The 23,532-nt window shown below is 44.9% G+C and overlaps 1 protein-coding gene across 1 annotated transcript in view; it reads right to left on the bottom strand.

Moving 5' to 3' along the window:
• Positions 1-19,902, bottom strand: part of rpgrip1l (RPGRIP1 like) — a 30,100-nt gene extending 10,198 nt beyond the window's left edge. Inside the window, exons 1-19 of the mRNA XM_042412013.1 lie at positions 19,806-19,902; positions 18,898-18,981; positions 18,250-18,394; positions 17,740-18,053; positions 17,419-17,518; positions 16,820-16,963; positions 16,040-16,145; positions 14,776-14,922; positions 14,015-14,088; positions 13,277-13,416; positions 12,705-12,811; positions 12,222-12,272; positions 11,948-12,127; positions 10,929-11,046; positions 10,087-10,539; positions 9,488-9,630; positions 8,708-9,101; positions 7,687-7,907; positions 7,451-7,543 (exon numbers count right to left, since the gene is read on the bottom strand). Of these exons, the coding sequence (XP_042267947.1) occupies positions 7,451-7,543; positions 7,687-7,907; positions 8,708-9,101; positions 9,488-9,630; positions 10,087-10,539; positions 10,929-11,046; positions 11,948-12,127; positions 12,222-12,272; positions 12,705-12,811; positions 13,277-13,416; positions 14,015-14,088; positions 14,776-14,922; positions 16,040-16,145; positions 16,820-16,963; positions 17,419-17,518; positions 17,740-18,053; positions 18,250-18,394; positions 18,898-18,973 (3,006 nt within the window). The 5' untranslated portion in view covers positions 18,974-18,981; positions 19,806-19,902. The remainder of the gene's footprint in view (positions 1-7,450; positions 7,544-7,686; positions 7,908-8,707; positions 9,102-9,487; positions 9,631-10,086; positions 10,540-10,928; positions 11,047-11,947; positions 12,128-12,221; positions 12,273-12,704; positions 12,812-13,276; positions 13,417-14,014; positions 14,089-14,775; positions 14,923-16,039; positions 16,146-16,819; positions 16,964-17,418; positions 17,519-17,739; positions 18,054-18,249; positions 18,395-18,897; positions 18,982-19,805) is intronic.
• Positions 19,903-23,532: the final 3,630 nt, after the last annotated feature.

Below are 23,532 nucleotides of genomic sequence, written 5' to 3'. Positions count from 1 at the left end.
ATACGATGCGTTTCATACGATGCGTTTCATACGACGCGTTTCAGACGCCTTGTTTCATACGATGCGTTTCATACGCTGTGTTTCATACGATGCGTTTTATACGATGCGTTTCATGAGCCGCGTTTCATACGAGGCGTTTCAAACGACACCTTTCATACAAGACCTTTCATACAAGACGTTTCATACGACGCGTTTCAAACGAGGCGTTTCATACGCTGTGTTTCATACGATGCGTTTTATACGATGCGTTTCATGAGCCGCGTTTCATACGAGGCGTTTCAAATGAGGCGTTTCAAACGACACCTTTCATACAAGACGTTTCATACGAAGCATTTCATACGAGGCGTTTCAAACGCTGTGTTTCATATGATACATTTTAAACGATGCGTTTCATACGACGCGTTTCATACGACGCGTTTCAAACGAGGCGTTTCAAACGCTGTGTTTTATACGATGCGTTTTATACGAGGCGTTTCAAACGACGCCTTTCATACAAGACGTTTCATACGAAGCATTTCATACGAGGCGTTTCAGACCCGTGTTTCATACAATACGTTTTATACGAGGCGTTTCAGACGCCGTGTTTCATACGATGCGTTTCATACGATGCGTTTCATACGACGCGTTTCAGACGCCGTGTTTCATACGATGCGTTTTATACGAGGCGTTTCAGACGCCGTGTTTCATACGATGCGTTTCATACGCTGTGTTTCATACGATGCGTTTTATACGATGCGTTTCATGAGCCGCGTTTCATACGAGGCGTTTCAAACGACGCCTTTCATACAAGACGTTTCATATGAAGCATTTCATACGAGGCGTTTCAGACCCGTGTTTCATACGATACGTTTTATACGAGGCGTTTCAGACGCCGTGTTTCATACGATGCGTTTCATACGAGGCGTTTCATACGACGCATTTCATATGAGGTGTTTCATACGATGCGTTTCATACGACGCGTTTCATACGACGCATTTCATATGAGGCGTTTCATACGACGCGTTTCATACGAGGCGTTTCATACGAGGCGTTTCATTAGCCGCGTTTCAAACGACGTGTTTCATTAGCCGCGTTTCAAACGACGCGTTTCATTAGCCGCGTTTCATACGAGGCGTTTCATACGAGGCGTTTCAAACGACACGTTTCATACGACGCGTTTCATACGACGCGTTTCATACGACGCGTTTCATTAGCCGCGTTTCATACGAGGCGTTTCATACGAGGCGTTTCATACGAGGCGTTTCATACGAGGCGTTTCATACGAGGCGTTTCATACAACGCGTTTCATACGACGCGTTTCATACGACGCGTTTCATACGACGCGTTTCATACGACGCGTTTCAAACGACGCGTTTCATACGACACGTTTCATACGACGCGTTTCAAACGCTGTGTTTTAAACGATGCGTTTCATACGCTGCGTTTTAAATGATGCGTTTCATACGCTGCGTTTTAAATGAGGAGTTTCAAACTACACGTTTCAAACGACGCGTTTCAAACAAGGCGTTTCAAACGACGCGTTTCAAACAAGGCGTTTCAAACGACGCGTTTCATACGACGCGTTTCAAACGACGCGTTTCATACGACACGTTTCATACGACGCGTTTCAAACGCTGTGTTTTAAACGATGCGTTTCATACGCTGCGTTTTAAATGAGGAGTTTCAAACTACACGTTTTAAACGATGCGTTTCAAACGAGGAGTTTCAAACTACGCGTTTCAAACGACGCGTTTCATACGACGCGTTTCATACGACGCGTTTCATACGACGCGTTTCATACAACGCGTTTCATACGACGCGTTTCAAACGAGGCGTTTCAAACGCTGTTTCATACGATGCGTTTTATACGATGCGTTTCATGAGCCGCGTTTCATACGAGGCGTTTCAAATGAGGCGTTTCAAACGACACCTTTCATACAAGACGTTTCATACGAAGCATTTCATACGAGGCGTTTCAAACGCTGTGTTTCATATGATACGTTTTAAACGATGCGTTTCATACGACGCGTTTCATACGACGCGTTTCATACGACGCGTTTCAAACGAGGCGTTTCAAACGCTGTGTTTTATACGATGCGTTTTATACGAGGCGTTTCAAACGACGCCTTTCATACAAGACGTTTCAGACCCGTGTTTCATACGATACGTTTTATACGAGGCGTTTCAGACGCCGTGTTTCATACGATGCGTTTCATACGAGGCGTTTCAGACGCCGTGTTTCATACGATGCGTTTCATACGATGCGTTTTATACGATACGTTTCATGAGCCGCGTTTCATACGAGGCGTTTCAAACGACGCCTTCCATACAAGACGTTTCATACGAAGCATTTCATACGAGGCGTTTCAGACCCGTGTTTCATACGATACGTTTTATACAAGGCGTTTCAGACGCCGTGTTTCATACGATGCGTTTCACACAACGCGTTTCATACGACGCATTTCATATGAGGCGTTTCATACGACGCGTTTCATACGAGGCGTTTCATACGAGGCGTTTCATTAGCTGCGTTTCATACGAGGCGTTTCATACGAGGCGTTTCAAACAACACGTTTCATACGACGCGTTTCATACGACGCGTTTCATACGACGCGTTTCATACGACGCGTTTCATACGACGCGTTTCATACGAGGCGTTTCATACAACACGTTTCATATGACGCGTTTCATACGACGCGTTTCATACGACGCGTTTCATACGACGCGTTTCAAACGCTGTGTTTTAAACGATGCGTTTCATACGCTGCGTTTTAAACGAGGAGTTTCAAACAAGGCGTTTCAAACGACGCGTTTCAAACGACGCGTTTCAAACAAGGCGTTTCAAACGACGCATTTCATACGACGCGTTTCAAACGATGTGTTTCATACGCTGCGTTTTAAACGACGCATTTCATACGACGCGTTTCAAACGATGTGTTTCATACGCTGCGTTTTAAACGATGCGTTTCAAACGAGGAGTTTCAAACTACGCGTTTCAAACGACGCGTTTCATACGACGCGTTTCATACGACGCGTTTCATACGACGCATTTCATACGAGGTGTTTCATACGACACGTTTCATACGACGCGTTTCAAACGCTGTGTTTTAAACGATGCGTTTCATACGCTGCGTTTTAAACGAGGAGTTTCAAACTACACGTTTCAAACGATGCATTTCAAACAAGGCGTTTCAAACGACGCGTTTCAAACGACGCGTTTCAAACAAGGCGTTTCAAACGACGCATTTCATACGACGCGTTGCAAACGATGTGTTTCATACGCTGCGTTTTAAACGATGCGTTTCAAACGAGGAGTTTCAAACTACGCGTTTCAAACGACGCGTTTCATACGACGCGTTTCATACGACGCGTTTCATACGACGCGTTTCAAACGAGGCGTTTCAAACGCTGTTTCATACGATGCGTTTTATACGATGCGTTTCATGAGCCGCGTTTCATACGAGGCGTTTCAAATGAGGCGTTTCAAACGACACCTTTCATACAAGACGTTTCATACGAAGCATTTCATACGAGGCGTTTCAAACGCTGTGTTTCATATGATACGTTTTAAACGATGCGTTTCATACAACGCGTTTCAAACGAGGCGTTTCAAACACTGTGTTTTATACGATGCGTTTTATACGAGGCGTTTCAAACGACGCCTTTCATACAAGACGTTTCATACGAAGCATTTCATACGAGGCGTTTCAGACCCGTGTTTCATACGATACGTTTTATACGAGGCGTTTCAGACGCGTGTTTCATACGATGCGTTTCATACAATGCATTTCATACGACGCGTTTCAGACGCCGTGTTTCATACGATGCGTTTTATACGAGGCGTTTCAGACGCCGTGTTTCATACGATGCGTTTCATACGCTGTTTCATACGATGCGTTTTATACGATGCGTTTCATGAGCCGCGTTTCATACGAGGCGTTTCATACGACGCGTTTCATATGACGCGTTTCATACGACGCGTTTCATTAGCCGCATTTCATACGACGCATTTCATTAGCCGCGTTTCATACGAGGCGTTTCATACGAGGCGTTTCATACGAGGCGTTTCATACGACGTGTTTCATACGAGGCGTTTCATACGACGCGTTTCATACGACGCGTTTCATACGAGGTGTTTCATACGACGCGTTTCAAACGCTGTGTTTTAAACGATGCGTTTCATACGCTGCGTTTTAAACGAGGAGTTTCAAACTACACGTTTCAAACGATGCGTTTCAAACAAGGCGTTTCAAACGACGCGTTTCAAACGACGCGTTTCAAACGACGCATTTCATACGACACGTTTCAAACGATGTGTTTCATACGCTGCGTTTTAAACGATGCTTTTCAAACGAGGAGTTTCAAACTACGCGTTTCAAACGACGCGTTTCAAACGACGCGTTTCATACGACGCGTTTCATACGACGCGTTTCATACGACGCGTTTCATACGAGGTGTTTCAAACGACGCCTTTCATACAAGACGTTTCATACGAAGCATTTCATACGAGGCGTTTCAGACCCGTGTTTCATACAATACGTTTTACACGAGGCGTTTCAGACGCCGTGTTTCATACGATGCGTTTCATACGTCGCGTTTCATACGACGCATTTCATACGAGGCTTTTCATACGACGCGTTACATTAGCCGCGTTTCATACGACGCGTTTCATACGACACGTTTCATACGACGCGTTTCATACGACGCGTTTCATACGACGCGTTTCATACGACGCGTTTCATTAGCCGCGTTTCATACGACGTGTTTCATACGACGCGTTTCAAACGACGCGTTTCATTAGCCGCGTTTCAAATGACGCGTTTCATACGACGCGTTTCATACGACGCGTTTCATACGACGCGTTTCATTAGCCGCGTTTCATTAGCCGCGTTTCATACGAGGCGTTTCATACGAGGCGTTTCAAACGACGCGTTTCATACGACGCGTTTCATACGACGCGTTTCAAACGAGGCGTTTCAAACGCTGTTTCATACGATGCGTTTTATACGATGCGTTTCATGAGCCGCGTTTCATACGAGGCGTTTCAAATGAGGCGTTTCAAACGACACCTTTCATACAAGACGTTTCATACGAAGCATTTCATACGAGGCGTTTCAAACGCTGTGTTTCATATGATACGTTTTAAACGATGCGTTTCATACAACGCGTTTCAAACGAGGCGTTTCAAACGCTGTGTTTTATACGATGCGTTTTATACGAGGCGTTTCAAACGACGCCTTTCATACAAGACGTTTCATACGAAGCATTTCATACGAGGCGTTTCAGACCCGTGTTTCATACGATACGTTTTATACGAGGCGTTTCAGACGCCGTGTTTCATACGATGCGTTTCATACAATGCATTTCATACGACGCGTTTCAGACGCCGTGTTTCATACGATGCGTTTTATACGAGGCGTTTCAGACGCCGTGTTTCATACGATGCGTTTCATACGCTGTTTCATACGATGCGTTTTATACGATGCGTTTCATGAGCCGCGTTTCATACGAGGCGTTTCATACGACGCGTTTCATATGACGCGTTTCATACGACGCGTTTCATTAGCCGCATTTCATACGACGCATTTCATTAGCCGCGTTTCATACGAGGCGTTTCATACGAGGCGTTTCATACGAGGCGTTTCATACGACGTGTTTCATACGAGGCGTTTCATACGACGCGTTTCATACGACGCGTTTCATACGAGGTGTTTCATACGACGCGTTTCAAACGCTGTTTTAAACGATGCGTTTCATACGCTGCGTTTTAAACGAGGAGTTTCAAACTACACGTTTCAAACGATGCGTTTCAAACAAGGCGTTTCAAACGACGCGTTTCAAACGACGCGTTTCAAACAAGGCGTTTCAAACGACGCATTTCATACGACACGTTTCAAACGATGTGTTTCATACGCTGCGTTTTAAACGATGCTTTTCAAACGAGGAGTTTCAAACTACGCGTTTCAAACGACGCGTTTCAAACGACGCGTTTCATACGACGCGTTTCATACGACGCGTTTCATACGACGCGTTTCATACGAGGTGTTTCAAACGACGCCTTTCATACAAGACGTTTCATACGAAGCATTTCATACGAGGCGTTTCAGACCCGTGTTTCATACGATACGTTTTACACGAGGCGTTTCAGACGCCGTGTTTCATACGACGCATTTCATACGAGGCTTTTCATACGACGCGTTACATTAGCCGCGTTTCATACGACGCGTTTCATACGACGCGTTTCATTAGCCGCGTTTCATACGACGCGTTTCATACGACGCGTTTCAAACGACGCGTTTCATTAGCCGCGTTTCAAACGACGCGTTTCATACGACGCGTTTCATACGACGCGTTTCATACGACGCGTTTCATTAGCCGCGTTTCATTAGCCGCGTTTCATACGAGGCGTTTCATACGAGGCGTTTCATACGAGGCGTTTCATACGAGGCGTTTCAAACGACGCGTTTCATACGACGCGTTTCATACGACGCGTTTCATACGAGGCGTTTCATACGAGGCGTTTCATACGAGGCGTTTCAAACGACGCGTTTCATACGACGCGTTTCATACGACGTGTTTCATACGACGCGTTTCATACGACGCGTTTCATTAGCCGCGTTTCATTAGCCGCGTTTCATACGAGGCGTTTCATACGAGGCGTTTCATACGAGGCGTTTCATACAACACGTTTCATACGACGCGTTTCATACGACGCGTTTCATACGACGCGTTTCATACGACGCGTTTCATACGACGCGTTTCAAACGACGCGTTTCATACGACGCGTTTCATACGAGGCGTTTCATACGAGGCGTAAACTGGGACCTGCTGAGCTCCAGTCTTCAGCCTGTGACCAGTACAAAAACAGACTTTTAGTCAATATTTCCACCATATAATTAAATCCTGTTGAGTTAAAGTGAGACTCTGCTGCAACAGGTGGTAACTGCAGCAGGTATCTGACGCCTCAGCACACTGACTGACGGCAGTAAGGGTCTCTGTAAGGGTCATTTGATCCTGTCTGAATCAAAAGACTGTCAGACTTTTAACTAAAACAGGAAATTCAGTCCTATTCCTCCAGTTTTATTCCCTCCACCGGCTGCCTGCTTGTCTTAGAGGAGAGAACTTTTACATCGTGAAGACCTTCTCAGGAGGTCAGGAGTCTCCTGGTCGTCCCTGGCAACCTGCTCGCTGAGTCTCTTTCCTCTTTCAAACGCCTTCTTAAAATGTTCTTTTAGTCTTCAGTGTATCCGGATTTAGCTCGTTACGGCATGTCTCCATTTATTTTAATTAAAGGTCTGGTTGTCTTTATTCTTACCTGATTATATTTCAGTCTTTTATTGCTCCACATGTTTTATTGTTATATTTATTGTTTATTTATTGTTTGTAATCTTGTGATCTTTTTAATAATAACCAAACAGGATGTGAACAGGCTTCTGAACATCATCTGACATCACGCATGAAAACATCTCACCTGCTCGTCTGCAGCGGAGCTTTCTATGAACGTGACCTTTTTAGCCGCCGGTGCCTTCGCTTGTGTCCTCTGTCTGAGCTTCGGCAGCGGTGCCTGATGGGAGAAAACACTCAGGTAAGAGGATGTTATGATCATTAACACCATGAGCTGCTGCTGCATGTCTCTGTTGGCTCAAAGTGTCAGAGCTCTGTTCTCTCTGTTCTTCATGGATGTTCAGGATGTTTTTATCTGCTGACCTTAGAAGCAGCAGCGTCAGGGAGGGAAGAGGGATGAAGAGCCTCATCTTTGTCTTTCTTCTCTTCCTCAGCTGTTTCCTCTTCACGCTTCTCTTTGGGGATGAATTCGGGTTCTTCGACAGTCATAACGGAGCCTGGAGGACGGTAAGCGAACCTCCACTTCAGTGTGACTTCAAGATGGCCGGCAGGAAGTCCGGAGGGGTCGGTCAGCTCAAACACACCTGCAGCACAAACAGGAAACACATTCAACTCGGTAGAAAACACTGAAAGACAGCTGGACGCAGGGCGGGACAGTAAAATCATTCAGAGGCTTCATGAAACTCTTTCAGGTATATTTCTTGTATTCAGGACCTCTCTCTCTCTGTGTGTCAGGTTTTCTCCAGGAAGTTGTTTAGCTGATGTGAGGACGCACCCAGAACGGATTAGTTTGTTACTAAATGACCCTAAAGAGGCGTCTGTGGCTCAGGAGGTGGGGGGGGGGTCCTCCACGCGTAGGGTTGGTGGTTCGATTAATTAACTAATTAGTTAAACCTCTGAGACATTAGTTTCTTTCAGAATGAATGAATAATGAATATACTGGACCTGAGGAATCCAGTGGTACCAACCACATCATGCTAGCTCCATGTGTGATGACTGTAGTGAAACTTGACCTGACTGGATAAAATGACCTGTAGTGACCTCGAGGGTGATCACAGACGGAGTATTCTGAGGATGTTTTCCTGGGTACATCAAATGGTTTCAACTGATGAGACATAACTGCGTATGAGAACGGCCTTCATATGTCAAAGGCGTCTAAACAAAACAGTGTTTATTACAGATTTATGACTACAAAAACCTGACACATCTCAACATCATCTTGAGCTTCTCAGCTCTCAGATGATGTACCAGCACTTCACTGTGGCAGATACTGCTGACCAGACAGAACCGGTCTGTGGTGGGTCTCTATGGGTATCAGTAGGTGGCTGAAACCATTAAAAAGCTGATTTAGATCAGATGACACTGCGAGAAGACAACGTCTCACCGCTGATGCTGTCGTCCCGGGACAGAGGCAGCAGAGGCACTCGGGCTTTGCCCACATACACGTCCATCTGCTCCTCCTCGTAGTCGAACACGTAGAACTGAAGGGCCTCGGACTTCAGGTACCGGTCCAGATCCTCGTCCATGGGGACGGAGTAGGACTTGACGTCGTTGAACTGGGGGTGGGAGCAGGCGTGGACGGTGGCGGTGGGATAGTCGGGGAAGTCAAAGAACTTGTAAACCACATAAGGGCTGAGCTGCTGGGAACCGACGGGCCGCTGGGAGACGGCGGGCTGCTGGGAGCCGGTGGGTCGCTGGGAGACGGCGGGCTGCAGGTCTCTGCAGCGCTGCACGTTGATGCAGAGTTCATTCCAGCTGCTGCTGCTGAGCGGCTGCAGCTGAAGAAGACGGTTAGTTTCAGTAAATGTGTTACAGAGCTGTATTACTGGACATTATATAAGAGTAAAAGAACTGAAGGTTCATCACAACCCTCACTTTGATTTTCATGTTCTGTTTAAAGACACACAAGCAGTGAGACGATCAGACTGTCAGAAACCTGTTTGGAGAAGAAAACTGACTGGTTCAACTTTGACTTACTGTGTCTGTGTAATGAGGGATTATTTGGAGCATTACAGGTGTGCTCACTTTCACTTTTACCTCTAAATAAAGTAGTTTAGATAATCTGACAAGCTGTTTGACTGTCTGACTGCTGGTTTCAGAGAGTATAATGCTGGCCGGAGCGTTTTCTTTACAATGAGGGACATGTAAAGCGCAGGTACTGTACCTGTCCGTCCTGGCTCAGTGCGGTGTTGATGTAGCCCACAGCCTTCACCTTCTCTTTATACAGACAGATGGTTTCTGTCATCGGTATCCTCAGCCTCATCCAGTAATCCACAGAGCCGAAGGACCGCGCCTCCTCACACTTACCTGACAAACAATAACAGCAGCAGCACAGTCACACACTTCCTAAAACTCAAAGTCTCTGTGTGAGTTTGACAAAACCTTGAAAAATAAGCAGTTTCTTGCCAAAAATCTCTTTGAGAATTACAGTAGAGATTCTTTGCTGTTGAGGCTTTTCAGGAGATTTGTTCTGTTTACATGAAGTCTCAGGAGTAAAACCGCAGTCTTCACCTTCAACACAGCGCAGGAACTGCAGCTGAAACGCGGCGCTCAAGGTCAACAAACACAAGGTGTTTCTCTCTTTACAGCTAAACTTTCATAGTGAATCAGAGGACTTGGACCTGTAGCTTCAGGTCAAAATCCCACCAGCTAGCACCTAGAGCTGGTCTACATAGTCTGTATCACAAAGCAAGTTCAACTGTGTGTGTGTGTTTCTTTATGTTTACTGCGTTACCAGCTGCAGTTTGATCTGCTCTCACTCACCGACCAGCGGTATGGTCCCATGAACCTTCCCGTCCTGTTCCAGGAGCTGCTGCAGCCGAAGCTGTCCGCTGGCCAGAGTCCTCCAGTCCAGTCCTAGAGCCTGATGTAGCTCCACGCTGACAGAGTACCTGTGCAGGTAGTCCAAGAAGCGCTCGTCCATGCTAACCACATACTTGGATGTGAAACCGTACTGCGGCCTCTGGCCGGTGGCCACCGGCGTGGAGTGCAGCTCAAACAGATAGAAGGAGTAGGTGCAGAAGGTGGAGGGTTCGGCGTCACCCAGAGTCTGCAGGGCGGACGCAGACAGAGCGGCGCCGACTATCTGCAGCTCCAGAAGGTTCTCTCCTCGCTCCAGATGAAGACTTTCATCGAGCTCATCTGCCTCGTCTTCATCGGTGATGTCCGGTTTGAAGACGTGGGCTTTGGTGCCGTAGGCGATGTCTCTGAGCTGAGCTGAGAAACAGGAAGAGAAATGAGACCTGATGGAGAACAGACACAGAAACTGCAGTTCTCATCTTCATCACATTGCCTCCTGCTTCCTACATATGAAGCTGTAAAGTAGAAAGTGTTTCTGCCTCATTCTGTTTGACGTTTTTGCTTAACTAAATGAATAATTGATTATTAAAGTAGTTTCCCATTTATTTTCTTTGGATTATAATCAATTAATTGGCTAATTATTGTCGCTCTAACAGACGTTGAAAACAGTTTGTTTGGCTGCTCTTCTGTTGGACTTCTGACAAAGTAGCTGCTCAACTAGTGTTTTCTGTAGCTGCTACCTCGTTAACCACAGGAAGTGAGGGCATCAAAGTGGACGAAGTGATGATGACGATGGAGAGAATTACCTTCCAGCTTCTTGATCTTTGCTGCTCTGGTGTCCAGCAGCTGAGCCTGATGTTGCAGCTTCTGCTCAGACTGGAGTCTGTCGCTGTCCATCTTCTGCAGCACCGCCGCCAGCTCCGCCTCATCACAAGAGCAGAGGACACGTCTACTTAGCATGGTTAGCTTGGCTAGCATGGTTAGCATAGTTAGCATGGTTAGCATGTCAGACTCTGATCATCACAAACTCTGAGCGAGGAACATTTTGACTGCACAGGGGGAATTAATATCTTATCAGGTTTACTCTGTGTGAGAGGAGTTAGTTAGCTGGTTAGTTAGCTAATTGGTTAGCTAGCTAGTTAGTTAGTTTTGGTTCAGCAGCTGATATATGAAACAGACCTCAGAGTTTATTACCAGTAATTATCTCAACGAGGCAGGACTTTCACTTCGTCCACAGTCCAGCAGTTTTAGGACGACGTGCTGATCAGAAGCAGGATGTTAGTCATCCAGCTGCTCTACACATGTTTATAGTCAACTGTATATCGTGTTTCCTTCCTCTGTTATTGCGTGTTTATATTGTTTCATGTTTTGAATTCATGCGTATTGGCTCTTTTTTTTAAGACACTTTTCACTGTCCGTGTTCTCTGCATTGTATTAAGACAACAAACCTGGACTGAACTAAAGCAAATATACTTGGGCTGCAGCTCACCATTATTTCCATTATATTTTTTAGATAAACTGATCACATTTTGCCCAAGACCTTGGTGATGTCATCAAATGTCTTGTTGTGTCTGGCCAACAGATATTCAGTTTGATATAAAACAAAGAATCGCAGCAGCTGGAAACCAGAGAACCAAACGGTTCCATCACACGACCTCAGCTGAAAGGATCAGGTGTTTAACGGCTGGAGACTAAAGGCAAACAGCCCCTGAAACAAGAATCAACATCATCTCCATCACCAGAGAAGGTCCGCTGGTTTTGCTCTGCCTTGTTACTCTCTGAGCTCAGTTTCCGGCTCCTGCAGTGAACCTGGTTTCACAGATACCTTGTAGTCTTTGCTGATCTTGCTCTCCATGCTGAGGATGCTTCTGGTCTTCTCCAGCTCCTGGATGGTTTCGGCGTGAGCGGCTCGCAGCTGTCTGACGGCGCTCTCTGTGCCGCCGCTCGCTCCGTCCTCCTCCTCCTTCAGGAAGCCCAGCTCGCCGCTCTTCTGACATTTACGCTTCTGTGTTTAAATGTTTCATGTGTTTAACTGACCTTTTCCAGGTAAAGTATACCTGACAACATACTGTAGATTTCACCTTTATTGTTCCACTGACCTTAATTAGCAGCAGAGCCTCTGTGAGTTCGTCCACGTCGTACTCGCTCTCCTTTAAGGAACATACACAGAGAATCAGTTACTGGTTTATAGCATATATAGTGTCTCTATATGTAAGACTATCAAAGTTTAAACAGTTCCTGAATACTCTGAATCCAACAAAATCTACTTAATAACTTGATGACACATTAAAATACATGCAGCTGAACGTACTGAGGGATATTTACAGGGTTTTCATCTAAAAGGAGAAAAGAAACTTCACTATTGCAGCTGGAATCATTTGTATGTTTGACTGTTAATGTTGTAAAACTGAAGATGAAATCTGCAACAAGCAGACAAACACTGAACTGCTGCAGGTTTACTGGAAGTCAGCTGTTTATTTAAAGTCACTCTGAGTGTCTGCAACTGTGTGATGTTTAATGAAATACAAACCTGGACTGAAATGTATGTGTGTTTGGATATATTGATTATTGATTGATCTCACCCTGCTGTGGGACTTCAGACGATCAGTCAGTTCTTCCAGCTGCTGCTTCTGTTCCACAAACTGAAGATGAAGCTTCTGATTTTCTTCTGTCAGCTTCTCGTTTGTGTCTGAAAACAATAAATCTGATTATTTTCATTCAAAAATATCTTTTGAACATCAGTGTGATTTATGATCCACTCTGCAGCAGAACATGATTCTTAGATTAGATTAGATTAGATTAGATTAGATTAGATTAGATTAGATTAGATTAGATTAGACTGGATCTGCAACTGTTTTGATAATCAATTAATGAGGATTTGCTGGTTTTCTTGTTGTAATATTTTGAAATGAAATGTTTTGGTTTCAGGCTGTTGGTCAGTCACACAAAAAACATTTTAACTCTACACATTCAGACTCTGGTTTTATATATATTTTAATTATGAAAACAATAGTAAGTTGTAATCCTACATCAGACAAAGGTCCAGTTACAAACATGATCGTGATACTTTAGTGGACCCTCATCATTCACTGGCTGACTTGCAGATGAGATGTTATATGAGATGATGTATGATGTCATAAAGAGGTGCCGGTACCCCTCTCAGCCTTGATTTTGTCGAGGATCTGGTTTTTGTCGACGAGGTCGGCCTTCAGCGCCGTCTCCAGCTGTGCGATTTGTAACTTCAGCTGCTGCTCCTGAACGCTCCACTTCTGCTGCTGAGAGACGTCGAAGGCGCTGAAGACACACAGAGAACATCATGATTCATCTAAGCTGAACTATTGATCATCATCAATAAAGACTGAAGAGTGTGAAGTGACAGATGTACAGTATCTGTGTAATAACACTCTAAACAACCTAACTTAGTCATATCAATATGTTCCATCAACTCCTTCCTTCATACAGGAGGCCGGTTTGTCAGAAAATAAATGTTTCAGCTGTTCTTAGTTTAGTTCAGCTGCAGCTGAGAAGAATGATGGAGGAAACGCTGAAGATGGCTTCAGCATCTGTCTGTCAGCTGGCCGTTAAATAACGTCTCTAAAAGATCCAAATGATGGATATCGATGTAACAGAAGTCATAAAAGTTGATCTATTTGTAATTTCACTTATTTTAATAGTTGCGAGTTATGTTCAACTGAGCCACATTTTACTTTGAATTTCCTGTTATAGTGTTAAAGGGAAAGATCTCCTCCACACGTTTCATGACGTGTAAAAATACTCTAATGTGAATAATAATATTTTCCACAAAAAAGTTTAATTACCTCTTTAAAACAAATCTTGAAATGAGATCTACTCCCACTGAAAACAATAAGAGCAAAGCATCAGAGCTGCTCACCTGTTCACCAGTTTGTCATTATTGTCCTTCAGCAGGTCTCGTTCCTGCTGCAGATCACCGATTCGCTCCTGCAGCTGCAAAACACCAGATTACCAACATGTGGTTTAGTTATACTCTGTACTACAGTGTTTTACTGTGTAGTTATACTCTGTACTACAGGAGGTAACATCATGTTACTGTGATTTACTGTGTAGTTATACTCTGTACTACAGGAGGTAACATGTTACTGTGATTTACTGTGTAGTTATACTATCATGTTACTGTGATTTACTGTGTAGTTATACTATCATGTTACTGTGATTTACTGTGTAGTTATACTCTGTACTACAGGAGGTAACATGTTACTGTGATTTACTGTGTAGTTATACTATCATGTTACTGTGATTTACTGTGTAGTTATACTATCATGTTACTGTGATTTACTGTGTAGTTATACTATCATGTTACTGTGATTTACTGTGTAGTTATACTATCATGTTACTGTGATTTACTGTGTAGTTATACTATCATGTTACTGTGATTTACTGTGTAGTTATACTATCATGTTACTGTGATTTACTGTGTAGTTATACTCTGTACTACAGGAATTAACATCATGTTACTGTGATTTACTGTGTAGTTAAACTATCATGTTACTGTGATTTACTGTGTAGTTATACTATCATGTTACTGTGATTTACTGTGTAGTTAAACTATCATGTTACTGTGATTTACTGTGTAGTTATACTACCATGTTACTGTGATACTCTGCTTTGTGTCACCTGCTCCATCTTCTTCGTGGAGATGACGGAGCTCTGCAGCTGTTTCTCCAGCTCCAGACTCTTCAGTCGTTCGTCCTTCAGCTGAGCCGACAGCTCGTCCACCTTCATCATCGCTGCGTCATGACTGACCTTCAGGGTCCTCTGACTCTGAATCACACAAATACACGTTCCATTAACAACATTTACTGTCATCTTTTACTCTGAGTGTTGCAGAAGACGTCAGCGTCTCAATGTCCTCTGCTGTGAAACTGATGCATGTGCAGCATTGAAAGCAGCTGATTGGATGAGATCAGTGAATAGTGCAGGTACATCTGGAACATCTGGAGTGCTGAGAGGCTGAAAACACGCATGTCAGACACTTTCCAATCTTACGTTTGGAGACCAACAAATTCAAATTTCAGTTTCCTGCTGTTGTTTGTTTCTGTCGGATCGTGTGGAGGATTTTCCTAAACATGAGACATTCCTCCTTTATATAAAAAAACTCTTCACATAATTAATTTATAATTCTCAAACCAGGTCAGCATCTTCCTCAGACTCCTACTGACTAAATATTTGATGGCTTTCTTTTCCACAGTGAAAACCTCTGAGACAGACAGTGAGGACGTTATATATAAAACTTTCAAAAGAACCAAAACTGAGATTGATTTGCCTTTAAATTCAGACTTTGAGGACACAGTGAGTGTAGCGTGTTTTAGCATCAGGTTGTCTCATCTGACAATAAATGTACTACTTAAACAAAGAGCAAAGAGCAGAGGAGGAAGGATTGTTCTGTTTACACAGCCTGTTCATGGCGGGAATGTTGTGCCGTTATTGCGTTATTGCCTCGCTGTTCTGTGTAGAAGCTACGAACACAGACCGGTGCTGTTCGGACATTAAGCCGGCAGAGGAAGTGGTCACACTGCCGGATCGACGTCGGCGTAAAAGGGACAGCTGGAACAATAGACGCCATCCCTGTTGTGATACATGTCACGCCTCTGGTTGCAGAACGCCAGCATACGCGGGGGCGGAGCTACGCCGGCTTTGTTTGGTTTAATGTAACAAAGCAAAGCCACCATGACGGGTCTCTGTATGAACCCTCAGACTCACTTCCTGTCTGATAGCCCATCTGTGCTTCATCACATGATGGCGAGAAAACAGACTCAAACCGTGAAGATGTTTCAGGTGTTTGGTGAAGACACAGGTATTGATCTGTCAGTGCTGAATTGATTATTTGCCTCGTGGGTGGATGTTTCTGCGGCGAGGACGAGGCCGTACAGCTGCTCACCTCTTGTATTTGCAGGAATCGACCCTCCAGCTCTGCGATGGCGTTGGACCTGTCAGCCAGCTGCTTCTGCAGTTTGATCATCATCATGTTGCTGTTGACATGTGACCTGAGAGAGAAACACGAGCGTTACTGTGAAACTCTGACAGACGCAAACACCTCCTCCTCCTCCGTCTGCTGTAACGAAGAAACAAACACAATCAATAGAACACGGAGCTGCAGGTAAACACTGCTGGAGAGTCTCCCAAACCGGTTCATTATCAGACACGTGAGCTGCTGATGAGAGGAGACACGAGGGCAGCAGTTACTGAGGACGACCACAGAGAGAACATGAGACTGAAATTTAATGTTTCCCTTCATTTCATCCTGCTTATTGATCCTATATCCATATTATTATATATGTATAAATATATATATATAATAGACTCATGATGCACAGGATGAAAATCGATTCAGCAGAAACTCTTTTTTTATTCCTTATTAAAAGCTGGTGCCTACATTACCCACAGTGCACCTGGAGACGGCGGTGTGTTGCAGAGCGCCTGCCTGCATCAGAGATTTCCTGCAGAGTTTGCAGGTTGTTGAACGAGGCTTTAAACTAAAGGAGACCTCCTGCTGTATTAATAAAGTTACTTACAATCATGTAAAACACAGAAAATCCAACATAAGCAAATATTTATCATTTCTGTGTGATGAGACTTAAAGTAAAGGTTTGCAGTCTCTGAGTTTTGGGGTTTTGGGTGATTTTGGGTGAACTGACCCTTTACGTCAGCAGGTTTTTACCTGAGTTTGGAGGTCTGCTGCTGTCGGACCTGCAGGAGTCTCTCTTCATACTCTTCCTCCTTCTTCCTCAGTTCCTCTCGCAGCAGGTCGGACGCTCCCTCCATCTCCTCCATGTGGCTGCGCTGCGACTCGATCACGTTCTCTCTGAGACGGACGCACATCACACATCACACGTCGCACGTCGCACGTCGCACGTCGCACGTCGCACGTCACACGTCACACGTCACACGTCACACGTATGATGAACTTCTGACTGGACTGACTGGAAACGACTTTTTATTTGCTTGTTCCAGTTAAAGTTGCTTTTTTTTTCAGTTTTATATCTTTGTAAACAGATTTTTTGTGATTGAGACTGTTGGTCAGTCAATATACTAATCAATGAAAATAACTGGAAGATCAATTGATAAAGGAAATCAAACTGCTTTTGGGGATGAAGAGACAGAGTGTGATTTTCAGTGTTGTTTGGTTTTTGTAGTTTATAAATAAAATGTATTATTATGATGATGTTACAGGAGATTCTGTTAAAGAAGCAGAATCCCAGTTTCAGTGTGAAGCAGCTGGTTTCTACTGGTGATGTTTGGTGGTTCTGTGGTTCTTACAGGTTGCGGATCTCGGCTCTGGCCTCCTCCAGCAGACTGTGTCCGTATCGAGGCAGCTGGCCGGTCGGAGGCCTCCCGGCTCCCTCCAGACTCCTGGTACCTGCAGGAGGAGGAGACACACTGAGCAGCCTCTGATAGAACCAGTAACATGGCTGATAAAAGAGCAGCGAGGACACAGAAACCGTTTATACTCCAGTTATTCTTCACCAGCTGTTAGAAGAAGACTAAACTTTATGGAACAAATGTAAACTATGATCAGAAAGTTTGAGATGGAGCTGCAGCCTCTGCTTTTAACTTCACATAGAAATAACTGTGACGTACTTTTGGGTCGTGTTTGAGAGGGAGAGGACGCGTCGTCTCGCAGCCTCTTCATCCCCGAGTTGACCCGCGGCTGGACGTGGCCGTACGGCGTCGGCCTCCTGCTCTGGCAGTTGATGAGCTGCTGTTTGGACACCAGGAGGCGCTGTTTCAGTCTCTCGTTCTCGGCCTGCAGTCCTCTGACCTTCTCCTGGAGCTCCTCCATCATCTCCTCCATCTCCACGTCTCGAACCCTGGACAGCGGTTGAGCGCCGCCCGCCGCCAGCTGCTCCATGCGACCGCGGTCCTTCACCAGCCTCATCAGCTTCGTGCCCAGTCTGACGGGGGGGAGGACATCAGAAGAAAGGAGGTTTCTGCAGCTATTCAACCGTCTGACAGGCACTCCTGATGGAGAATACTAACCCTCATCCTACGAGCTTACAGACTTTAAAAACAATACATTTTAATATCTTTATTCAGATAAACTCAACAGGGCCTGTATGTTTGGAGTCAAACTGTGTGTGTGCGTCTCACTTCTTGATCTTGTCGTCCTGTGTGTGAATGTGCTGTTTGAGGAGCAGAGTCTCCTCGTGGAGGCGCAGGAACCGGTCCTCCAGCTCCTCACGGGACACCCGCGAGATATCCTGACGTGCTCGAGCATTTTGATACACGGACGGATCTGTCAAAAGACAAAAAAACAAACAACATTGTTGTTGTTGTTTTTACATTTTCAGTCATGAAGCTGCTGATGAATTAAACATCACGAGCAACAAGGAATATTCACGTCCTCAGAAAACACAGAAGCTGTTCATACAGTAAGTTTAGTTATAATATATGTATATAATATAATTATTATATATTATATATAAGTTATAAATACTCAGTCTTTACATTTTCATCCCTTTGTCTTTGTATGAGACACAGTAGAGAGTTCTGCTACTTATGTAGGCATAATGGTATTAATATGTTTCCAATATATAAATATAATTATGTTCAGCAACATCTTCATTATTCTGTTTCATATTCATCAACGCAGCAATTAACTGGAAACAAAATGAATCTTTTAAATCTGGGTTCAAGTGTTTCTAAGGGCTTCCAGAGGAAACAGGAACATCAGGGATATTTATACAACATAAAGTCATATCTGAAGATGAAGGAGTGTGACAGAGCAGCATCAGTCACCTGCAGGCCGGGAAAGATTCACACTGAAGTCTCTGACAGGAACATCTGCTGATGTCTCATCCAGCACACTGGACATAGTTCAACCTGAAAATACAGTTAATAACAACACTGCAGTCTCAGAATGTACATTCACTTCATGGCAGACACTGAGAATCAGATTTCAGATAAATGTGGGGTCAGTATAATTAATATAAACTGTACTGCAGTTACTAATCTATTAGATTAAAACTAATTTCCCCGCGGAGATAAAAAAGACAAAAGGCAGAACGAGACTTAAGATCATTACTGACAGATTGTGTCTTCATATTTATCCGGAATACAAGTTACACCCTAATAAAATATAATGTACGTAATATAATGTAATAATAATAATAAATGTTATCGCGTTAGTCTTCACCGTTTCAAACCGGAGCAATACGAGGCTCTAACGGGACATTTCACAGAAATAAGTGGTACTTGGTGTTTTGGATTTGTGCCGAAATAAAATAAGTTATTAGATGATTCTTCGGCGTTTTGAGTCACATATGTGAAGTTTAATGTAACGTTACTTTCTGCAGTGAGAAAGAAAAGCTGACAGAATTTAAACTGAGTCTGGCGTCACATCCTCCTGGTTTATCTGAGATAAATAAAGCTAAATCACTAATCTGGGTAAATGTACCAAGAAAATTGTGAGTGGTATAAAATACTGAGGTTATATATTTGTTAATCTCAATCAACTCTCAGACTGGCGCTGAGTTTACGTTAGCAGTTAGCCCCGTTAGCCCCGTTAGCGGCACTCTGGTGGCAGCTAACGGGCTAGTTAACTCTCTAGTTAAGCTATAATATATTACAGCAGTCACACATGTGTCTTTATATTTTATGGAATACATTTAAGGCATTTTCATGTTTACTTTTTAAGCATTTCTTACCTTTAACGGCGACTTTTTTCGGGTCACAGACCGTTGCTACAGAAAACATAACAGCTCGTCTTGTCGTTATGACGCTACTACGCATGCGCCGTGTGAAGAGCTCTATGGGAAATGTAGTTTTCTTTGAGGTTCAGCAGTAGTTTTACTTGCTTCTTATTTACTCCCATCATGTTGTATTTTCACACCACACGTTTAACATTGTTTATCACACTTAGACTTAATTGGAAAACAACACAAATGGATAAATAATAAAGAAAGTTGCTTTGGCTGCGTGTGAATGTGTAACTGTAACTTTAGGACTACTTGTGCCTGAATTTTCATGTATATTTCCACAGCGATACTCCCTCATACAGCATGTCTGCAGTGTACATCCATCAGCTCTATCTCAGCTGCTTTACATTATTTTACCCGTGACAATTGCTCTGCAGGGACATTTGGCCAATTTGAGGACTTTGTCTGACCCGACTTTACATGTCAGCCTGTTTATGAGCAGCGTGCTGGTGGGACGGCTCACTGCTGCACATACATCTGGGGGAATTTGACAGGCATGCTGTCAGATGTCTGCCTTTCATGAATTGGCAATGGATGTAATTTAGCAGGCTGATATGATACTGTCTGGACAGAATGAGTTCACTCTGCATGTCAGACTGGCGGCCGGCTGCACAGCGCTCACTGGGCCGTGACGGTCTCCCATCACGGCTGCTTTTTTCAAGCCCTAACCTTTGACCCCTCCCCCATCTCTTTAGGCCAAGGCGAGCTGGGGATAGCGAGGCAAAAGCAGCAGCCGGCTGGCCACGCAGCGAAATGTGCAGCGTCTGTCAGAGAGTCAGCCTGTCGTTGAATGCTATGATGCCTGCAGACCTTTTGTTCAGCAGGCCGTGCACACCTCCCTGCAACGACTGTCAGCGCTGATCAGACGAGCATGGAGCCCCTTTACCTTCATCTCATCCTCATTGTAATGTAGGGAGATTTACCCTCAAACAGCTCCTGCCTTGGCTTTTATTCGGTGTATTCAGATGAAGTTTTTTCTCTTTTGCTTTTTTCTACTGATATTGATATTGTAGTTGATTGTTCTCGATCTCGTTTGACACTGATATAGATTTTTCTCTTTGTCTACCTCATATTATTACTTCAAGTCCCTCTCCACACAGAAATGTGTTTTTCTTCAGTTGGATGTTTTTATGTTCATCTGCTGAAAGAGGAAACTTTCTGTGTGCTCACAGTAAATCCTCTATAACATATTGTAATGGACTGTGTTCATGTTAATGTTTAAGTGTTATGAGTATTACTGTAAGAAACGTTAGTTCAGTTCAGACATGAGGTCTGTTGAGTTGCAGCACTGATATTTCTAGAGTGTCAGTGAACATGTTAGACGCTGTGAAGCCTGTCCGTCATGTGAGCTACCTGTAACGGTGATCAACGGGAGATAACGCACCTGTAATTGGCTGAGAGCTGGGGGGGTTTCCCTTTTTCTTCCTACTAGAGGACACGGGAGTTAGTCTTTATGTGAGAGGCTAAGCAAGAGGCTGGTGTAGAGCTCATGGCAGATGTTATTTTGGTGTTATCTATGGCCCACAGTAGCCTGGGTTATTGTGCACAGTAAAGTTGCAGTGAAACCAACTAATGTCTCATCGTCTGCTTATTGAGGGATGTTACAATATATTTCTATACCTTCACAGTCTGATCTGTCAGTGTGTCATGTGTTGGTTGTGGCTCATACTGATGAACCTACAAAGAATTATCAGTGACTCTGCAGCTCCTCTCAGCTTTACGGAGATTTATAACAAGTTTCAGGTCATTGTTTGGCTGTCCAGCTGCAACTTTTCTGTTTTGGTTCACTCTCAGCGCTCTCCAAAGAGCTACTGTACACTACCTGCTCAGCACCAAATGGTAAAATAGTAGTTGCCTGGAGCCAGAGCCCAACCTCCGTGGCAGATGAACAACTGGTCAGACTGCCTCGACCTGAACGAGGAGGTGATGACCTTGGGCCATAAGGATGGATTTGGTCATAGTTCCACCGACCCCCTATCATCACTGATAGATATACAAGAGGGATGCACACAAGGCACACAGGTCACCCGTCCTGTTGGCCAATGCCAGGGCTAAGAGAAGCGCTGTCTTGAGAGAGCACCTCCAGATCTAACTGACCCAGAGGCTTAAAAGGCAGACCTGCTAGACCATCCAGCACTGTTTGAAGGTCTGATTGACGCATGAAGGGGCCTCAGCCTGCGGGCCCCCCGCAGGAAGCGCTTGCCACCAGTGAGTGGCTCTTGGCTGTGACGCAGTCTAAACTGTTGTTGCTTGCCATAATTGCTGCTGCAAAGACCCCCAGAGTGGATGCAGCATGACCACTATCAAATAAGCCCTGCAGGAAATCTAGGATACCCTGCAGGGGGCATGAACACTGATCGAGGTTTCTGGCCTCTCACCAGTCAGCAAACATGGATCTGTGTTAGCCCTGAAGGTGGACGGGGCATGTGCATTCTGAATCCAAGAGACCACTGCGGCTGAGAGACCGAAGCCGCTCAGTCTCACCCTCTCAACCTCCAGACCATGAGGCGTTGTCCCAGAATCAGATGCGAGAAGATGGTGCCCCATGCTTGACATAGAGCCATGAGTAAATCCGGTACTGGCCACAGGCCCGTCACCACTAGTCAAACCAGGTCCGGGAACCACCTGCCACCTGGACTGGGTGCCACAGCTACTACAGATAGATGCTGCATCTGGACCCTGTAGAGCAGCTGTATCATTGGTCACAAGGACGGGAAGGCATACAGCAGGCCAGGGGGCCAAACCGGGCGGGCTAAAGCATCCACCCCCAACGGGGGTGCGTCGATTGCCCTCAGGGAGAACCAGAGAGGACACTGGGAGTTCTCATTGCATGTGAACAGGTCAGCCACTGGTCATCCAAACCATTGCCAGATCTGTGTGACTATGTCCTCGAGTGGACCCCCTCTGGACATCCTATCTGTCCCCGTGTTGAGGGTCCATGGAATATTGAGGGCTTTCAGGGAACAGAGATGGTGATCTGCCCAGGTCAGGAAGGATACTGTCATCCCGTGTAGAGCCGGGGATCTGACACCCCCCTGTCTGTTGAGGTAGGCCACCATTGTGGTGTTGTCTGACCTCACCATGAAATGCTTCCCACTCAGTTGCGAGGTGAAGTGGTAGTGCACCTTCTGGACTTCTCTTACCTCCAGCAGGTTGATGTGGCGGGGGCGCTCAACCATTGGTCTCCCACACTGACCTTGCTGAGAGTCCCGTCCCAACCGGCCAGGGAGGTGTCCGAGAAGACATGGACATAATAGGGAAGCAACCCAGCTGCACCCCTTCGTGGAGGCAGCTGAATGAGTCTAAGAACACTAACACTGCTGTTTGTCCTGGTTTGGGTGCAGCTGGAGCCAATGCGAACCAGCACTGGAGATCATCATCATCCAGAGGACTGACAATGATGCTTTCCACTGGCACTGAGACTGTGGGCTACACGCGTTGGGCCAGCTGGAATTGTGATGGAAATCTCGGAGCTGGGAAATCCAGAGACCTTGGATGTCTTGCAAAAGAATGTATTGATACTTGATTGATTAAGGAAACCCTGGAATACACAACTTCAGTGCAGTTTAGTTAATACCATGCAGCAGCAGCAGCAGTTCCTTGAATGGCCACTTGAGGCTCCAAAAGTGAGTCAAACCCCATAGGCCCCCATGTTAAAATGCCAACTTTACAGCAG

Source organism: Thunnus maccoyii, chromosome 5, assembly GCF_910596095.1.
Source record: "Thunnus maccoyii chromosome 5, fThuMac1.1, whole genome shotgun sequence".
In the NCBI taxonomy this organism is placed as follows: Eukaryota; Metazoa; Chordata; class Actinopteri; order Scombriformes; family Scombridae; genus Thunnus; species Thunnus maccoyii.
Note: the sequence above shows the minus strand (reverse complement) of the source record. Positions and strands in the feature narration are given on the sequence as shown.